The sequence below is a fragment of the Mauremys reevesii genome, linkage group 27, assembly GCF_016161935.1.
Source record: "Mauremys reevesii isolate NIE-2019 linkage group 27, ASM1616193v1, whole genome shotgun sequence".
In the NCBI taxonomy this organism is placed as follows: Eukaryota; Metazoa; Chordata; order Testudines; family Geoemydidae; genus Mauremys; species Mauremys reevesii.
Window position 1 is genome coordinate 6,324,112 of NC_052649.1, and position 16,536 is coordinate 6,340,647.

Below are 16,536 nucleotides of genomic sequence, written 5' to 3' on the forward strand. Positions count from 1 at the left end.
TTCTTACTGTTTCAGCAAGTGATCCCATCTGTAACTCATGCCAATAGTTGTTGTGCTTTTGTTTTTCAGTGGGCAGATCAAACTTGCAGATTTTGGACTTGCCCGACTCTACAGCTCTGAAGAGAGGTAAGTCACTCAAAGGAGGAATTTGCTAACATATGTGAATTGACCCACTGAGTCTCCTGATGCCCCAATACTCCATCAGCCTGGGAAGCTAGCCGGCAGCCCCTTATAGAATAAATGTGTAAATAGCCTTTCTTTAGACAAACCCAGCTGACTGTGCAGAAGTTTCCCTTCCTTGACTACCATGAGTCTGCTCTTCAAATTATTGTAGCATTATATTTCACTTCCTACCTTAACTGTTCAGCAGGGTTGCTGTTCAACCTCAGCTGCCTTCCAGTTTAGAGTTAGCTGCACTTCAGTGCTGGGTTAGGTGATTTGTGTATGTGGGTGTATCGGCGAGGATTTCTGAAGCTATCCACACAAAAAGAAGTGGCCTGATTTTCAGACATGTGGCCCACCTACAGCTCTCATTGACTTACAGAGGAACTGTGTGCCCCCCGCTCTTCTGAAAACCAGGCTGCTTTTGTTTAGATGCCTGATTCTAGGCCCCTGGGTTTGAAAGCAAAGGCCATGGTTCTTAAAGCATTTTGGGATCCACTGACATGAAAAGAACTGTACCAATGTAAGTCTGTCATCTTACCTTCCAGCCGTCCATACACAAATAAAGTCATTACATTATGGTATCGACCTCCAGAATTGCTGCTAGGCGAGGAGCGTTACACACCAGCCATAGACGTGTGGAGCTGTGGGTAAGCGCCTCGTTTTATTCGGTAGCGTTTTGTTTGAGCTGTGATAATCATAAAGAGTCCAAATATGGTTCTAAAGGGTCTGACAGAATAGCCTTGTGTAATGTGTTGTATCTCTTGATAGTGCAATAGCAACCATACAAGTAGGTTCCACTTGATCTCATCTCTGCAACATTTGAGAAGTTCCAAAAACGTATTGGTGATGTAACCCTTGTGTCTTTATCAGAACTATTGTTAAATAAACTTTAACACGAGGGTTCATCTAAATGGAAACTTGGGGATGGTCTGCTAAAAATTAGTAGCTGTATCTTTCTCTGTAAAGGGCTTAATTCCTGGTTATAATGATGTTCTATTTTTAACATCTATAAGACCACCACCATTATTATACGTAGCCCACCTACTAAAGTAATACCGCTTTCTTTTCACTTCCTTCGTTCCTGGTATAGTTTCAGCCATGCTTAGTTAGCAAACTTTGGATAAATTCCAAATCCAATGCAGTTAATATTCTGCAAAAAAGGACTTCATAGAACTTGTAAAAGTCAATGAGAGAGAATATACTTCAAACTAGCTCAGTTTACAAATCAGAAGATTTTTTTTTTCTCTAAACTGGCAAAATCTCCATGGGTCCAAAGAGATCTAGGTGGGATTTCATTCTTCTACTACACCTGGTAATAAAGATGCTGCAGTCAAAACCTAGATGACAGGTTTGGTGATGATTAGATCCTGTCTAAGGCTTTAGCGTGGTTACAGAACATAGGTAAAGGTAATAAAGGTAATAATTGGAGATATACCAATCTCCTAGAACTGGAAGGGACCTTGAAAGGTCATCGAGTCCAGCCCCCTGCCTTCACTAGCAGGACCAATTTTTGTCCCAGATCCCAAAGTGGCCTCCTCAAGGATTGAACTCACAACCCAGGGTTGTAGCAGGCCAATGCTCAAACCACTGAGCTACCCCTCCCCCCATAAACATAAAGTCAAGTCCCATCTGTGCTACAAACTGTGACCATGTTGTGTCCGTGAATCCCCTGACTTAGTGGTAGTGGAGACAGGCGTAGAGAAAAGGCCTCTTTAGCAGAGTTTTCTGTCTAGCTATAACCGTTGAAGTTAGCCGGTGAAAGCCTGGATATTATTTTTGTATTAGCTTTGTAAATATTTTGATGAAAAAGGTTGAGGCAGAGTTTAAAATATTTTAAAACTCTGGACCCAAAATAAGGGTGCCTTACCACCCAAGCACCATTTATTAAGGACTCTTAAGAACCAGTGTGAAATATTTGAACACCTGTAAGAAGGCCAGTGTGCATTAGTATTGAAGAACAATAGTATAAACTTTACCTAGTTAGGTTTTTATAGTGACTGAGGCTGTGTTTAGTTCTAAACCACTTGCTTAGATGTCATTACTATTTAAATTTTAACAAGTAAGCCTTGACGTTAATGCCCCATTAAGGTGCACGGGGGAAGTTCATTTCTCAGGTGCTCTTTGTTCATTTTGTGCAGCTTGCTGAGTCAGTGCATCAATGAATTGATGACATGATGGAGGTTCTTCGCAATCAAGGGGCTGGAAACTTTATTTAGACAGAGAAGCTAAAGGAAGCTTAGATTTCTCAGAAGAGAGCAATATCCGTAAAAGATCATAAATTGGAGAACTCAAGGCCTTCCAGTGGCCTTATATAGCCACCAGAGCAATTTGATCCCTGTGAATTTAGCAACGTAGAGCCAGATTTTTAAAGAATCTCAGAACTTGAGTTTCAAGAATGCAGGATCCACAGTTGGGGCCAGATTTTCCTAAGGGCTCAGCACCCAGCAGCTTTCATTGTGACGCTTTCGGGCGAATTTTCAGCTGAGCTCAGAGCTCGGCCTGCCGTGTGCTATTTTGTAAATCCATGTACTTATGTTGGCTTTTTAATGGAAACTCAGCTCTCTTGACAATTTGGCCCCAATTTGAGAGTGCCGATCCCTTCTGAAAACTGTGACTGTGAAGTCAAGTTGTTATTCAGTGTCCATATAGAAAAAGTTGATGTTAGCCTAGTGTCCACCTCAGACCACTGCTGTATTTGGCACTAATTTGTACTCCTGGCGGAAGGCTCACCAGAGAGGCCAGGGATTGAATGGATAATGGAAACTCAACTCTTCCCTCCCCTATTTTTTCCCCCAGCTGGAGGCATAATAGATTCAATGTATCTTTTTTTCAAGGCAAGTGATATACCGCTGGCCATTTCTTATAGACTGGCCCAGATAAGCCTTCATGATCCTGTTTACATTTTCCTTTGCCTGAGAAGAGTTAATATGTCGCAGGCTTGACATCTTAACAGGGCCACTGGCAAGTGTTGCTCCCTAAATGCATGTGATGGCCGACTCTTCGCACGCAGGTTAGTTGGGCAGTTCCCAGTTTTGATCTCTGATGCAAATGAACCCACAGGCAAAGCTGCTTGTAGACAGAAATGCAACACTAGTCAAATGATCATCCCCAGTGTCTGCTGTCATGACCTGTCGGTTTTCCTCTTCCAGTTGTATCCTCGGGGAACTGTTTACAAAGAAGCCTATTTTTCAAGCTAATCTGGAACTGGCTCAGCTTGAATTAATCAGGTAAAGCATTGTGCACGCATATCTATGAGACGTAGTATGGGGGAAACTGCTCAGGCACTTAATATCACAGCAGTTCTCGAACCCTAATCAGTTTGCAAAGTGAGACCAGCAATGACAGTAACTACAGATACAAGTAGTTAGGCCTCTAGGTGTTTGTGCTTGCGAACCAGGTTGATGCCTGACTATTAATATTTACACCAAGAGTGAAGTGAGGGTGTAGGTATTTGAGTGTAAAAATCACTCCTGCAAAAATAGAGACCAGCACTGAAAACTGTCTGTCAGGTGGTTTTAAAACCAAGGTAAGCCTCTTTCTGATACTGCTTTTACCTGAGCTTTTGTCTAATCCTCCTCAGTGTGTCCTCAGACCTGGGCTGTCTGTATGCTAAGCTGAGTCAGAGAGGAAATTGTTTCACTTGGGCAACTCTTCTGCTTCTCCTGCGTGCTGATTGTGTTCTTGCTCTCCGGTTCTCTTGTAGCCGGCTCTGCGGGAGCCCCTGCCCAGCTGTGTGGCCAGACGTCATCAAGCTGCCCTACTTCAACACTATGAAACCGAAGAAGCAATACCGAAGGCGTCTGCGGGAGGAGTTCTCTTTGTGAGTGTGATAGGAGAGGAGATGAGGGACTGTGTTTGCGGCTTTGTGACCTTCTGTAACCGCTTGCTAGTAATCTCACTGTAACGTCCGCTGGCTGCCTTCACCTTCCTTTAGGTGGCAGGGCAGGTGGTGGTGGGATGAAGGGACAGTTCTCCCATTTCCCTGTGCCCTCCTGGGGGACTCTTTCCCATCCCAGGAAAGCTGGACGTGGCCCATCGACAGCTCTTTAAATTTCTACCCCGTGATTGTTGCTCAAGAATGAGCTGCCTTCTAACCCCACCCACAGCTCTTTGCAGCACTCACTGTAAGTCCACTGGCTAGGAAACTTCCAGCACAGCATCAGCCTGTCAAGACACCTTTCCTGAGAACCAGGCCCAAGGGCAAGCTGCAGCTGTCTGCCGCCAAGGGCAGTGGTGTGCACGGTCTCTGGAAGATCTGAATCATGTGATTTGCCTTGTGGCTTCAAAGAGGAATTTAAAGTCACTAATGGCTAAAGTGACACTGAAAAGATTATGAATCCAGGGTCTGTTTTTCGGGCCACAGATACTTCGGAGCGTGTCCCTTGCTTGAGCTGGTACCACTCCAATATTAATGTGGACTGGGTGGGTCTTCCCCATGTCTCAAGGGGCGTGGTCAAGCCATTTTCTGAGCATGTGGCACAGTTTCCACCCACCCTCTCCTTTTATAACAGCCTCGTAATTCTAGTCTTGTCCTCATCGTTTTTACCCAGCATTCCTTCGGCTGCTCTTGATCTGCTGGACCATATGCTGACCCTGGACCCCGGCAAACGTTGCACAGCAGAACAGGCCTTGCAGAGTGATTTCCTTAAGGATGTGGACCTCGGCAAGATGGCTCCTCCAGAGTAAGTGTCAATCGGCATCACCCACTGCAGTTTGCCAAAAGCAGTGGCCTGAGCTAGGATTCCTAGGCTCTTTGCTCTGCTCTGCCACAGCGTGCGGCTGTGGGCAAGTCACTTCACCTTTGTGTCTCTTTTGCCTCCCCCCTCTGTAAAATGGGGATACCACTTATCTCTCACAGCGGCTGAAGCTCAGTTTATTGATGCTTGTAAAGTGCTCTGAGATCCTCTGATGGAAGATGATATAGAAGGGTAAAGTATAATTAAACCCCCCCATCCTCTTTGGGGCTTTTGAGTTTGTTAATACTGCTTATTAATTGGCTAGAAGGATTGCTGGTGAGCAGCGTGTCACAGCTCCACCCCACAGAGCACACTGATTGTGAAACCCTGCTCTGCTTCCTTGTGTCTCCGCACGCACGCAGGGATGACTGGTTTTGATGACCTCTTTAGAGCTGCCAAGGGCAGCCCCTGTCGTGAGACCATCACTTTGTCTCGCAGTTTAGCACATCACAGGCCCTGATGGGTTTGGGTTTCAAAAACTGCTGGAGCAGCTGGCTGTTCCCAAGGAAACCCCAAACCTGTAAAGACGCTTGGATTGTTCGAGAGGTCTCAGTGAGGCACTGAGTATTGCCACTGAACTCTCCTAGCGCTCCAAATGAGGAATCCAGACATATTCAAGGCAGTGAAACGGGTGTCTGGGTTTTCCCTGGGCCTGTGAACTAGAGTCATTTTTTTTTTAAGGCTAAAAGGGACTGTTACCCGCACAAAATTATCTGTCACTTGCACACTCTAGGGAACCCACCTCCTACCTCGTTCTGAGGGCTCAAGGCATAACCCGGTTAACTTAGGCACCCCCACCCTTTCCCAGTTCCTAGGGCTCCAGACAAAAGGCACCTAACTTTACCCCTCCGTGGGCTCTGGGCTCTACTCCTCCGGGCTCAGAGCAAACACCCATTCCCTATGGGCTCAGGGCTTAATCTTTTGCGAGTTTACAGGGTCTTTTACCAGTGAAAGAGCCTTACACAGTAATATCCTCCTTTAACGTCTGTTTATTAACAATCACCAAAACAGCCTGCACACGCTGCACATACAATGCTCACACTCCCAATAAGACAGATGAACTTTTCTTGATGGCCAGTCAGGATCAGGTCATCTGGGGGACTCCAGTTTCTGCACGGTGTGGTTGGCAGAGTGTTGAGGTCTGGCAGCTCTGATCTTTGGGGCTCTGTCCTGGAGTTGGTTCCCAAAGAACTTCCTTTTTGACCCCAGTTTATATAGTGAAACTTGAGTCCTGCTTAGCTGTGCCTTAGCCAATCATTTTACTAAAATTTTACTAACCAAATCTAACATATTGTAACAAAATTCTCTAACCAAACATACCCTGCACCTTAATTTACACCTAGTAAAATTAATTATGTAACAGACAGAAACAATCAAAGAACCAGACAGACCATACAGACAAACAATAGGGAAGTGGGGACCATAATGACAAAACAAAGAATTGAGGATTTCACAACCACAACTATTGATAAGTGGTTTCTTGACCGGCAGGATGCTGTCGAACTAAGTTTTCTTTAACCATCTTAAGATCTGTTTCTTTATCTGGTGGTAGTGGGTGCTGTTAGGACAGGGTCTCCTTCCTAACAGCCTGATATTACGTTGTTTTAATGTAATTAGGATGGAATGTGAGGATGTGACTTCCTGCTTCTTAGCTAATGGCTGCTGCTCCTAATATGGCTGCAGACAAAGACCTTAAGCCTTACAATATGGCTACAGAAAGAGGCCTTCTCCTTACAGGACCATTAGATCAGCGGTTCTCAAACTCTGGATCGCGAACCTCTTTTTAATGGGGTTGCCAGGGCTGGCATTAGACTTGCTGGGGCTCAGGGTCAAAGCCCAAACCCCGCTGTCTGGGGCCAAAGGCCGACCCCTACTGCCCAGGGCTGAAGCTGAAGCCCCACCGCTGAGGCTTTGCCTCCACCCCCCCACCTCTCTCTCTCACACACTTGGGGCAGTGGGGCTTGGGTGGGCTCAGGCTTCAGTCCCCCTTCCCGGGGTCATGTAGTAATTTTTGTTGTTAGAAAGGGGTCATGGTGCAATAAAGTTTGAGAGCCCCTGCACTAGATCATCTGATCTGTGTCTTCTGTCTGTCCCAGGCCATAGAATTTCACCCAGTTACCCTTTTATTGAGCCCTGACTAGGAGCTACATGCATCAAAGCTAATCTAGTTCTGACTTCATTAAGATCCCTGTACAGTTTAAACGATGTGAGCGCACGAATGTCTTCCTCACTGTAGGGCCCAAACTCCTCCTTTTTACTAATGTTGCTGCCCTCAGAGCAACGTTTCACTGATCCTTTTGGGTTACTGAGAACTTCCCCAGCCATGCGAATGCAACTCAGGACTTCCCAGCAGGCGTTCTCGTCGCTTTCCCTACGTTTCTCCTCTCACCAAGTCTTGTCCTCTTCCAGCCTCCCTCACTGGCAGGATTGCCACGAGCTGTGGAGCAAGAAACGCCGACGACAACGGCAAAGTGGGATCACCGTGGAGGAACCTCCGTCGTCTAAAGTTTCTCGGAAAGAACCTACCTCTGTAACGAGCACAGACGCTGTGAAGAACAGCAGCAGCCCGGCACACCCACAGCCTGCCCCGCTCAAGATAGAGCCTGGTGCTGGAGATGCAATAGGTCAGTTTGATGTTGTCACAACGGTTTCCTATGTCCATTCCAGTGCGAACTTTGTCAATTGCAAATGTTTCCAGCTGGTCTCTGAAGGCTCCTGGTCAAATTTATAGTCAGCTGGAGTATACGTTACATAGAGAGGAAATGAGCTCCTAGTACATATCATTATACACCCTCTCCTCCTTTGCATGAATTCTTGAATGACAACAAATGCTAAATAGAATCTTGTGAGAGATTTAAGACCAGCAAAGTATCTGAGAATATACTGAAGGAAACAGTCGTGCACTGGCAGGCGAATGGACTAGATGACCTAAGAATTCTGTTCTGTAATTGTTTTTGACCTAATTGTGAGTTGCATTATAATGACTAACCTTCAGAATAGGAGGAGGTGGGAATATCTTGTAGGCAAAATCCAAATTCTCTGCTGGGATCAATGGATTTTTGCCCATTAATGATTGTAGTAAAGATTATGCCTGGTAGTAAATGTGTGCAGGATCAGGATCTTGCACTGTATATTCACGCTGGTGCCTAAATATTAAGTAAATGCCAGGGAGCCATATTGACCCCTCGAAATAGACACATCCAACATTTTCTAAACAAATTGGTTGTCTGTGTATTATGGAAGCATCGAGGAACCCCAGTCAGGGGTCAGGACCCCATCGTGCCCCAGTGAGATTGAGAGTTGGGATGCAACGTGTGGCTAAAAGAAGGGGAATGGGGTTGGGTGAATGAAGGAACAATAAAACATGCAGAGTGAAGTGGAAAATTAGAAGTCACAGCTTGCTGTTTGTCTAACAAGTAACAAAAGCTTGTATTCAAGCTTCTGACAGTTTTGCAAAAAAGAAGAGTATAAAATAAAATACCCACGCTCATTTCTTACCCGTAGTTTGATACTGGTGTACTGACAACTTGATGATTCAGCAACAAATGGCGCTCTTTTCTGAGTCAGCAACTGGTGCTGTGCTCCAGCTTGGTGCATAGGGAGGTTGTGCCACTGGCGGTGTCATATTTCAGATGAGACTTCGACACGTGCTTATCAGGACCCAGTCCCACATGCTCTCTGACCAGATTCCAGCGTGAGAAATTACATTTTGCCCAACGCAATTTCCCCTCCTGTTTTGATTGGATCCCTACTCTGCTGCACTTTCTGCCCAAAATTGTAATGTGTGCTGTTAAACAGCTGCTGCATTCCAACCCAGAAGGACCTGCTTTTCAGTGCTGGAGGAAGCACTTCTAGTCTGCAAAGCACTCTGGGGAATTCTTCTGGTTAGAAAGTGCTAGCAGAATGTAAAATATTAACACCACACAGGGGACTGAAAATAAGCCAGAACAGCCAAACGCTGAGTGCCCAGACTGAGATCATCAGGAGGTACTTGAGCAAACGTTGACATGGAATTCCTTTCCTAAAACTCCCTCCTTGCTTTTGAAAGGTTGAGGGGAGTGGGGTTTCTGCTCTGCTTTTCTGAAGTAATGGTTATGAACTTATGTGGTATGCCTGTCCCGAGCCGCTTTCTGTGACGCATCTTGTATTCTGTGCAGGCCTTGGAGACATCACGCAGCAGCTGAATCAAAGCGAACTGGCTGTTTTACTGAACTTGCTGCAGAGCCAGACGGATCTCAGTGTCCCACAGATGGCCCAGCTGTTGAATGTACACTCTAACCCAGAGATGCAGCAGCAGCTGGAAGCTCTGAACCAGTCCATCAGTGCTCTGACAGAAGTCACAACTCAGCAGCAGGACTCTCAGAAAGTGGCCCTGGAGGAAGCCATCGAAGAAGAGCCACCCACAGAGGTCCAGCCACCAGAGGAGCAGACAACCCCGGAAGCGGCTAGCACTCAGGGAGATATGCAGAACATGCTGGCTGTTCTGCTGAGTCAGCTGATGAAGACCCAGGAACCTGCTGTAAACCTGGAGGAAAGCAACGGGGAAAAGAGCAGTGAGCAACGTGGGCCAAGGAAAACCCCTACCACGCATCAGGAGGAAAGCACAGGTAAATAATCGTGACTGTTGCTTGTGGACCTTGGATGCCATTCACCCTTCTGAGGAATCTTAAGCATTCCATAAAAGTGCATCTAGTTTATAACTGTGACCGTAGGGAGCCAGGCCTCTTGCACATTGTAAAGAGGGGGCTTTCCAAAGGGGTGGAAAGAAGCATGGTGCCAAGCTTACACCAGCTTTGGTGGGGTGTCAGACTTCAGGACTCTCTGGGGGAGGTGACTGGCCACTCACTCAAGTCACTTTAGCTGAGAGACTGGGTGCAGCAGAATCTCATAAATAGGCTTGAGCAGCTAGGGCAGATGGTTAAAACTTCCTGAGTAGCCAAGCACAAAAAATTGGTCAGGGACCTCACTTCTCCAGAGCACTTAAAATCCTTCAACAGGGTGGTGAATGGGCAGTGAAGTTTGAAAAGATTCCTCTTGTAAAAGACAAACCCAATGAGTTCTTTTTTGGTATGATCCAATACCCAGTGACTGATTAACATTGGCCAGTGATACTGTGCTAATAAATTCATGTTGCATTTACACATGTGCAGGCAGGTTTTGCACAGGACATCAGAGCCATGCAGTGACTAATTCCTCTTAGTGTCCTAGTGGTCTTTCTCACACATGCAAAAGTATGTATAGAAAAGACTGGAGTGTGTTGCACAGGATTGGCAGGGAATGCAGCAGCAGTTCTGGAAGGAAAAAGCTGGCATGCCTGGCTTCGCTGCGCCTGGTTTTAGACCGTTCTAATGGTCTCTGTCCTTGTCATGAGTTCTAAAATTTGACAGACATGAACAAAATTGGGCTGAGTGCCCATTCCTAAGATAGTGAGAGAGAGGGAGGTTTGTTCATAAAAGATTTGGCTTGTGCCAGTGGAATCTTGGATTTCCTTCCCAGAGGTGAGTTTAAATGTGCATCCATATTTTCCGTTACTGCCCACAGAGCACCACAGGATGATAGGAGCCGCAGATTATAGAAGCTCCTGCTGCAAATGAATTACAACTTATTTCTCCGGAGAACCTCTTTCAACCTCCTCTCTGCAATACAGTTGAAGATCTTGCTTTTCAGTAATAGCAATCACTCCATCCAAATGCACACACCCATCAGAATTTAGTCATGATCATACTTTTGCCCCAGTACTGAAATATCATTAGGTTATTGTAAAACAGAGTCAAGTACAGTGCAACATCTTGCATTATTATTATGAACTATTTGAAAAATGGGCACTGGCCCAAAAGAGTCTGTCTTGTCCTCTGGATTCTAACACAACCTAGTTTTAAAGTGCAATTAATAGTCAGAAAAGTTAACTTAAAAATGTTACTGGGAAGTGTGTGCTTTATGTTCTGGCCAAATCTGATCTGCTTTAAGTCAAAAGATGATTTTCTTAATTACCATTGTTGCAAACTCCACCAAGGCTTTGACTCTCAGGCTATGTCCTTGGTGCCTCTTATAGCATCACCAGTAATAACAAGAATCACCATTCAGCTGATCGTGTTGTTGACAACGAGCTCACGTTGAATCATACTCTTACGGCTGCGTTAGCTCTGCAAGCCTAACAAGAGTCAGAACTGGTTTTTTCAGTAAAGCCATCACACTGACACCCAGACATCCAGGGAAGCAGATCTGTCCAATAGGAAATGGCCTTCTCTCTGTTTTTTTTTAAATGCATAGTCACTTTTCTGACTGTGACTGCGTTTTTACTGGGAATGGGATGGAACCCTTCACTGTTGTGATGTAAGAAAGCAGAATGCTTTGTTCTTACCACTGACTCAGTAGCAGCAGTAAATAGGCACCAGTAACAGAGTTGTGACCATGACAATGTGCAAAAAATATTTTGTTCTCGTAAGGGGAGATCCTTTTGAAACAAACATCCTTATTAGTTCAACTCTAGGCAAAACAGAGCGCGAAATAAACTGATTGTCCTTTTGTAACTGGCAATCTGCAAATCATGTGAAAATATCTTTATACTTCTGAGTGTTTTATATATATATATATATTTTAAAAGACTGTCCTTGTGCAAATTTATTTAAGCTGCTATAAAACAAACCAAGTAAGAAATATAATTCTTGTCACAAGCTTCCTAAGTAGTGAAGAAGGGAAATTCCGTTTTACTCTAAGGCTCGGATCTTGATCAAAACTTGTTCTTGATTTTTACACAGTGGGTTCACGCTTCATCAGCAAAATTGCATACAGTTAGTCCTGAGATACAGCTGCCAATAAGTGTATTAATAGAGCATTGAGGTCTTATGTCCTTTTGCAGCAGCAGGAGGTACTGCTTTCAAGGCACATGCTCTGTCACGTGATTTCGCATCTGTCTTTCTCTCCCTCTCTGCATTAGCCTTTGATCTAAAAGTAGGAATTGTGTTCACAGGTACCCATGTGTTAGGGCAGCTGTTCTTGATGAGCCAAGAATGTGGGCAGGTGGGGGAGTAAGAGCAGGGAAAAATGTTAATGAACCTGTACACTTACCTTTCAAGGATTACCAGCTATAAAAACTCCGCCTCTTTCTCTGTCCATCCCAGAGAGCAGGCTGTCTCCCGTGGTGGGCTGTTTGTTTTCTGTAAATGTGTTGATATCTGTTAACATGTGATTTAAGATGTTGTTTAAAAGAAGTAACCCTTCCACAGCATGTCCTCCTCGCATTCTCCCACCAGAGAAGAGACCCCCTGAGCCCCCTGGACCACCACCACCACCACCTCCTCTGTCTGAAGGAGATCTCTCCAGTGCAGCACAGGACTTGAACCCAGCCGTGACGGCTGCTCTGCTGCAGCTTTTTTCTCAGCAAGAGGCGGAGCCGCTAAGCCACTCGACGCCTGATCACCAAGCCTTGAGATCTGCAGATTACGTCAGATCGCAGCCATCCAGGACTTACGGCACAGAGGGGTCGGAGGGGGGATTCAGTGCTGACGAGCGGAGTGCTGGCCAAACTTTAACAGAACCCTCTGCCCAGACTCTGGGGAAAAGCAGGACCTTTTTGGGCTCTGTGAGCCACCATGGGGAGGCGAGCAATTACCAGGGCACAGGATCTGTCCAGTTTCCAGGGGACCAGGACCTCCGTTTCACCAGAGTCCCCTTAGCGTTACATTCGGTTATTGGGCAATCCTTTGTAAAAGCTGAGGGGAGCAACAACACATTGGTACACCCCGAGGCCAAAATTCAAAACTACAGCGAGCTGGGGCCAGGGACTGCTAGCTCCAGCGGGACAGGAACGGGTCACAACTGGGGCGTTTATGGAAAGGCCTATCGTGGGCCTAGCAGAGTGCCTCCAAGAGGGGGAAGGGGGAGAGGGGTTCCTTATTAAGAGACTTGAGTTTTGTGGTGATCTCCTTCCCTCCCCTGCCTCTCAACCTTTAGTGACATGAATTTTGGTTTGTTTTTTATTTTTATTTTTATTTTATTTTTTTGCCAGAGCGAGGTATTGTCTACATTTCGGCTACTGCAAAGCTCTGTGTTGTATTCCTTGCTCGCTAGGCCGCTAGCTGGTGCCCTCCAAAATACTGTAAGAGTCCTGACTGGGCATTTTGCTAGCCAAACTTCTCACTTGGTTAGTGACAATAATGGTGAGTTTTCTGCCTTAGGCTGCAGATGGTGGGGAATTGTTTAAAAAAGGAGGAAAAAATGGAAAAAGGAAATAAAAATGTTTTACTTGCCTGGCACTCGGGCTTCTCAGAAAGAGAACTATCTTGGTGTTCAGGCAGGACTCAGAGAGGGTCCGTTTCCCAAGGCAAATTTTTTTTCAGTCTTTTTATTTAAAGTATTAATGAAATGGTGCCTAGATCACCTAGACTGGATTTGGAGAACCAGGATATGGCACTGGTTTGTATTACGAATTTTTATTTAGCATCCCTTCTTTCCACTAAGCTGCTGGGCACCCCCTCACTCCCCTCTTTCTTTTCAGGTCAGATCGTCTCTCAAAGTTTTACACTTGGGAGATCACAAGCTCAGTCTCGCTCCCTCCCAGATCCTAGGTTGTGTGTTTTGATGGCAGCTGTAGTGCACTGGCTTTTGAAAGGGCTCTTTGGGTTTTTTTTTTTTTTTAATTATTATTATTCCTCCATACATTTGCAGTGGAAATGGTCTTTTTAGAAGCTCAAGAGCCTAAGAGAACTCCTAACTTTAAAACAACAGCAAGAAAAAACCTTTGTAATACTTCAGTTCTAAAACATTTTAAGATTTAAAGCAGAAATTTTCTGGTGGGGAAACTTTGCCAGCTGGGAGTGTCTTTTGTAAATGTCAGTCATGCTCTCAGGGCTGGCGGTGTGCGTGTCTGCTGTTTTAAACCAGGCTGGCAGCGTTTGAGTACTTCGAGGGTTAATGTATCATTTCTATATACATAAATATTTTTGGTGTGGTCAAGAAAGTATTTACAATGGATTTTCTTCTCCTGCAGAACATTGCAATGTTGTCCATTTCAGTAAGGCTTCAAAACAAAACAAAACAAAAACAAATTAATAAAACAAGAATACACATTTTTGGGCTTCTTCTTCCAAGTGGGCTTTTCCGAAGGAAACCATACATCTAGTCTTTTAATTTTTAAAATGACAGTGTTGATGTGTAAAATCGATCAGAATCTGTATGGCCGTGAGACCTTCTGATCATTGCAAAAGGATTTCTTTCCTTGTTTTTAAAAATAAAAACCACACCCTCCCCCCAGCAGGTGGTGCATCGTGACCTAGAGGGAGAAAATCTGCCTTAAAAACACAGACAAGTGACTGTAGGGAAAAGCTTTCAAGAGGCAGGTGGAAGAAGGAGAGAGAATATATATTCTCCTGTAATATATACGAGTCCATTTGTGTGACAAAGCAAATTCTTATATTGTCGATTCAGCAAAGACTAGTAACACAGTTTGCAAAATTCCAAATGTAAATTTGTGGATTTTTTTCCAATTGCCAGTTCATGCCTAATGTGCAAAAATAGTACTGTAAAAATGCAGAGTGCACTAAATAAAACAGAATAACCTCTCCAGACATTTTATTTAAACATATATATATATATATATTTTTCTTTTCAACATGCAGCTGCCAGACATTCTGGCACATTTTTAGTTGTCCTGGCTCTTCCTCCCAAGCCTGTTTGAATTTTGGAAGAATTACGTTACAGTCCTGAGTCTGTGCAGGAAGCAGATGCATCCTTCTCTTTTATTTTTTATTTCCTTTCCACTTTTGTTACCAGTTTTCATCCACGGATTTGTCCGCCTCACCAGAAAGTTTTGTTCTTGGGGGGGGAACGACTTGAATTCCTCTGACATGGCCCCACCTATGTGCTATTCGCTTTCTAACAGAACTGAATTCCAGGAGTTGTCGTCCAGAACCTCAGTCTTGTGAGCTGCTCCATGTGACCAGACCTGTATTGACTTTATTTGAGCTTCTCGGTCTGTCTGGGTGGGGCAGCTCTCAAGATATGAGGGCATTATCTGTCTTGGCTTTTGTAGTGAAACTTGGCTCCAAAGGCTCTGAAAAGAAGCAATGCTGTGAACCCCAACTTGTCCTGCCAGCGTCCCCATAAGTGTGACTAAAGAGAACAGCCATTCACGCTGTTTCTCTACACGTATTTGTGTTACGTACCATCAAAAGCTATTACATCGATTTTGTTTCTTTGATTGCATCAGTCAATAATAAATTATGCAGGATGCCCTAAAAACATGCTGGGGATCCCAAAGGCAGTGGTAATGTAAAAGTGGATTTTCATTCCCTTTTCAAGTCTGAATCTAAAAACTAGACAAAATCAGAATTTTTGTTTTTGTTTTTAAGTTTAAACACCCTCCTGCGCCCCATATGCACCTGATATTCAACCTGATCCAGCACCCTTCTATTTCAGTGAGCTTTGGGTCATGCCTTTGAATACCAGGGGATCTTGGTGGGAGGGGAAATGGTATTTGCTGTTCATCTGTTATCCTTTTAAACACGCTGAGCAAAGTTGGGCAGAATTAAATCTCTCATAGTTAGAATGAGAGTGGGGGGAAGTCACTGAGCTCCATCCAAACTGTGTTTACTTCATTGCACCACAAAGACATTAATTCCATTGCACCGGTGACTCTAGAACAGAGGAGAGAAAGTGGCTGCATTTCTGATGAAGGGAGCATGTAGATGGAAGGGGCACAAGCCTCTGTATTTATGATCCTGGGGAAGGAGGGTGGTGGCATCTGTTTATTTTCTCCCTTTCATTAGCCGTAGCTGAATTTATCCTGAGGGGCTCTGTACGTAGAAGACTCGAGGATTTACAAAGAAAAAACAAATTGTATGTGATGATAAGCTGGTGGTACAGGTTACAGGCAACTCATTAGATTATCCACCCCTCCTTTTTTTTTCTTAATGTTAGATCATTTTTGGGTTTAACACCAATGTCTAAAAGCTGTAGCCACTGTGTTCCCCAGCAGAGAAGTGTCTGATACCAACACCTTATTGTACCTCTCCTGAGTTTCATTTTGAGACTGAGCGCGCCTTTTTTTGGTTGTACTTTTGTCTCTGTACAGATATTTTGTAATATATTAATTTTTTTCTTTTCAGTTTATAAAAATGGAAAGTGGAGATTGGAAAATTAAATATTTCCTGTTACTGTATTATCTTTTGCTCCAGTGCATTGAGTTATTACGCTCCTCGTTGTAGTCTTTAAAGCACATATGGTAACTTTTGCCTTTAAAGGATTCCCTTTTCCTACTTCCCCCATTCCCAACTGTAGCTTGATACCGAGTGGCCAGATATACCGGTAAGTGGGTCTTATCTTAATGCTGGTTGGTGTGGGTGAATGGGATTTGCCATAATGCACCAACACATAATCCCAGCCTCTTAGACGTGTTGTTGAAATACCATAGTTAATTCATAAGTCCCAGGTAGTGCAGAGAATCCTTTTCAATTGAGTCAAGACCAGAGCCCCAGGAGTCTGTCAGCCTCCATCATTCCCTGAATCTCCTTGTCTGTCGCTCAGAACTGTGGCTTTGAAGTGTTTGTTACCTGTGCTCTGCTAATGCTCACTCTGGTTGGGTCTGTGGAGGACGGGCTCCGGACACTGGGGCTTTTCGCTTATTTGGGGAACACTT

General features: G+C 44.6%; 1 protein-coding gene across 5 annotated transcripts in view; it reads left to right on the top strand.

Moving 5' to 3' along the window:
- The window catches only part of CDK12 (cyclin dependent kinase 12), a 71,420-nt gene that overhangs the window by 21,833 nt on the left and 33,051 nt on the right, over positions 1-16,536 (top strand). For 2 of the 5 annotated variants that reach the window (XM_039516256.1, XM_039516255.1), the window contains exons 7-13: positions 70-126; positions 711-812; positions 3,315-3,392; positions 3,869-3,985; positions 4,716-4,847; positions 7,311-7,525; positions 9,059-9,508. In XM_039516256.1, coding sequence (XP_039372190.1) covers positions 70-126; positions 711-812; positions 3,315-3,392; positions 3,869-3,985; positions 4,716-4,847; positions 7,311-7,525; positions 9,059-9,508 — 1,151 coding nt within the window. Of the gene's footprint in view, positions 1-69; positions 127-710; positions 813-3,314; positions 3,393-3,868; positions 3,986-4,715; positions 4,848-7,310; positions 7,526-9,058; positions 9,509-10,442; positions 11,484-12,127; positions 14,468-16,536 lie in introns of those variants that run through there. The other 3 variants (XM_039516252.1, XM_039516251.1, XM_039516254.1) reach the window with 3 other exon arrangements.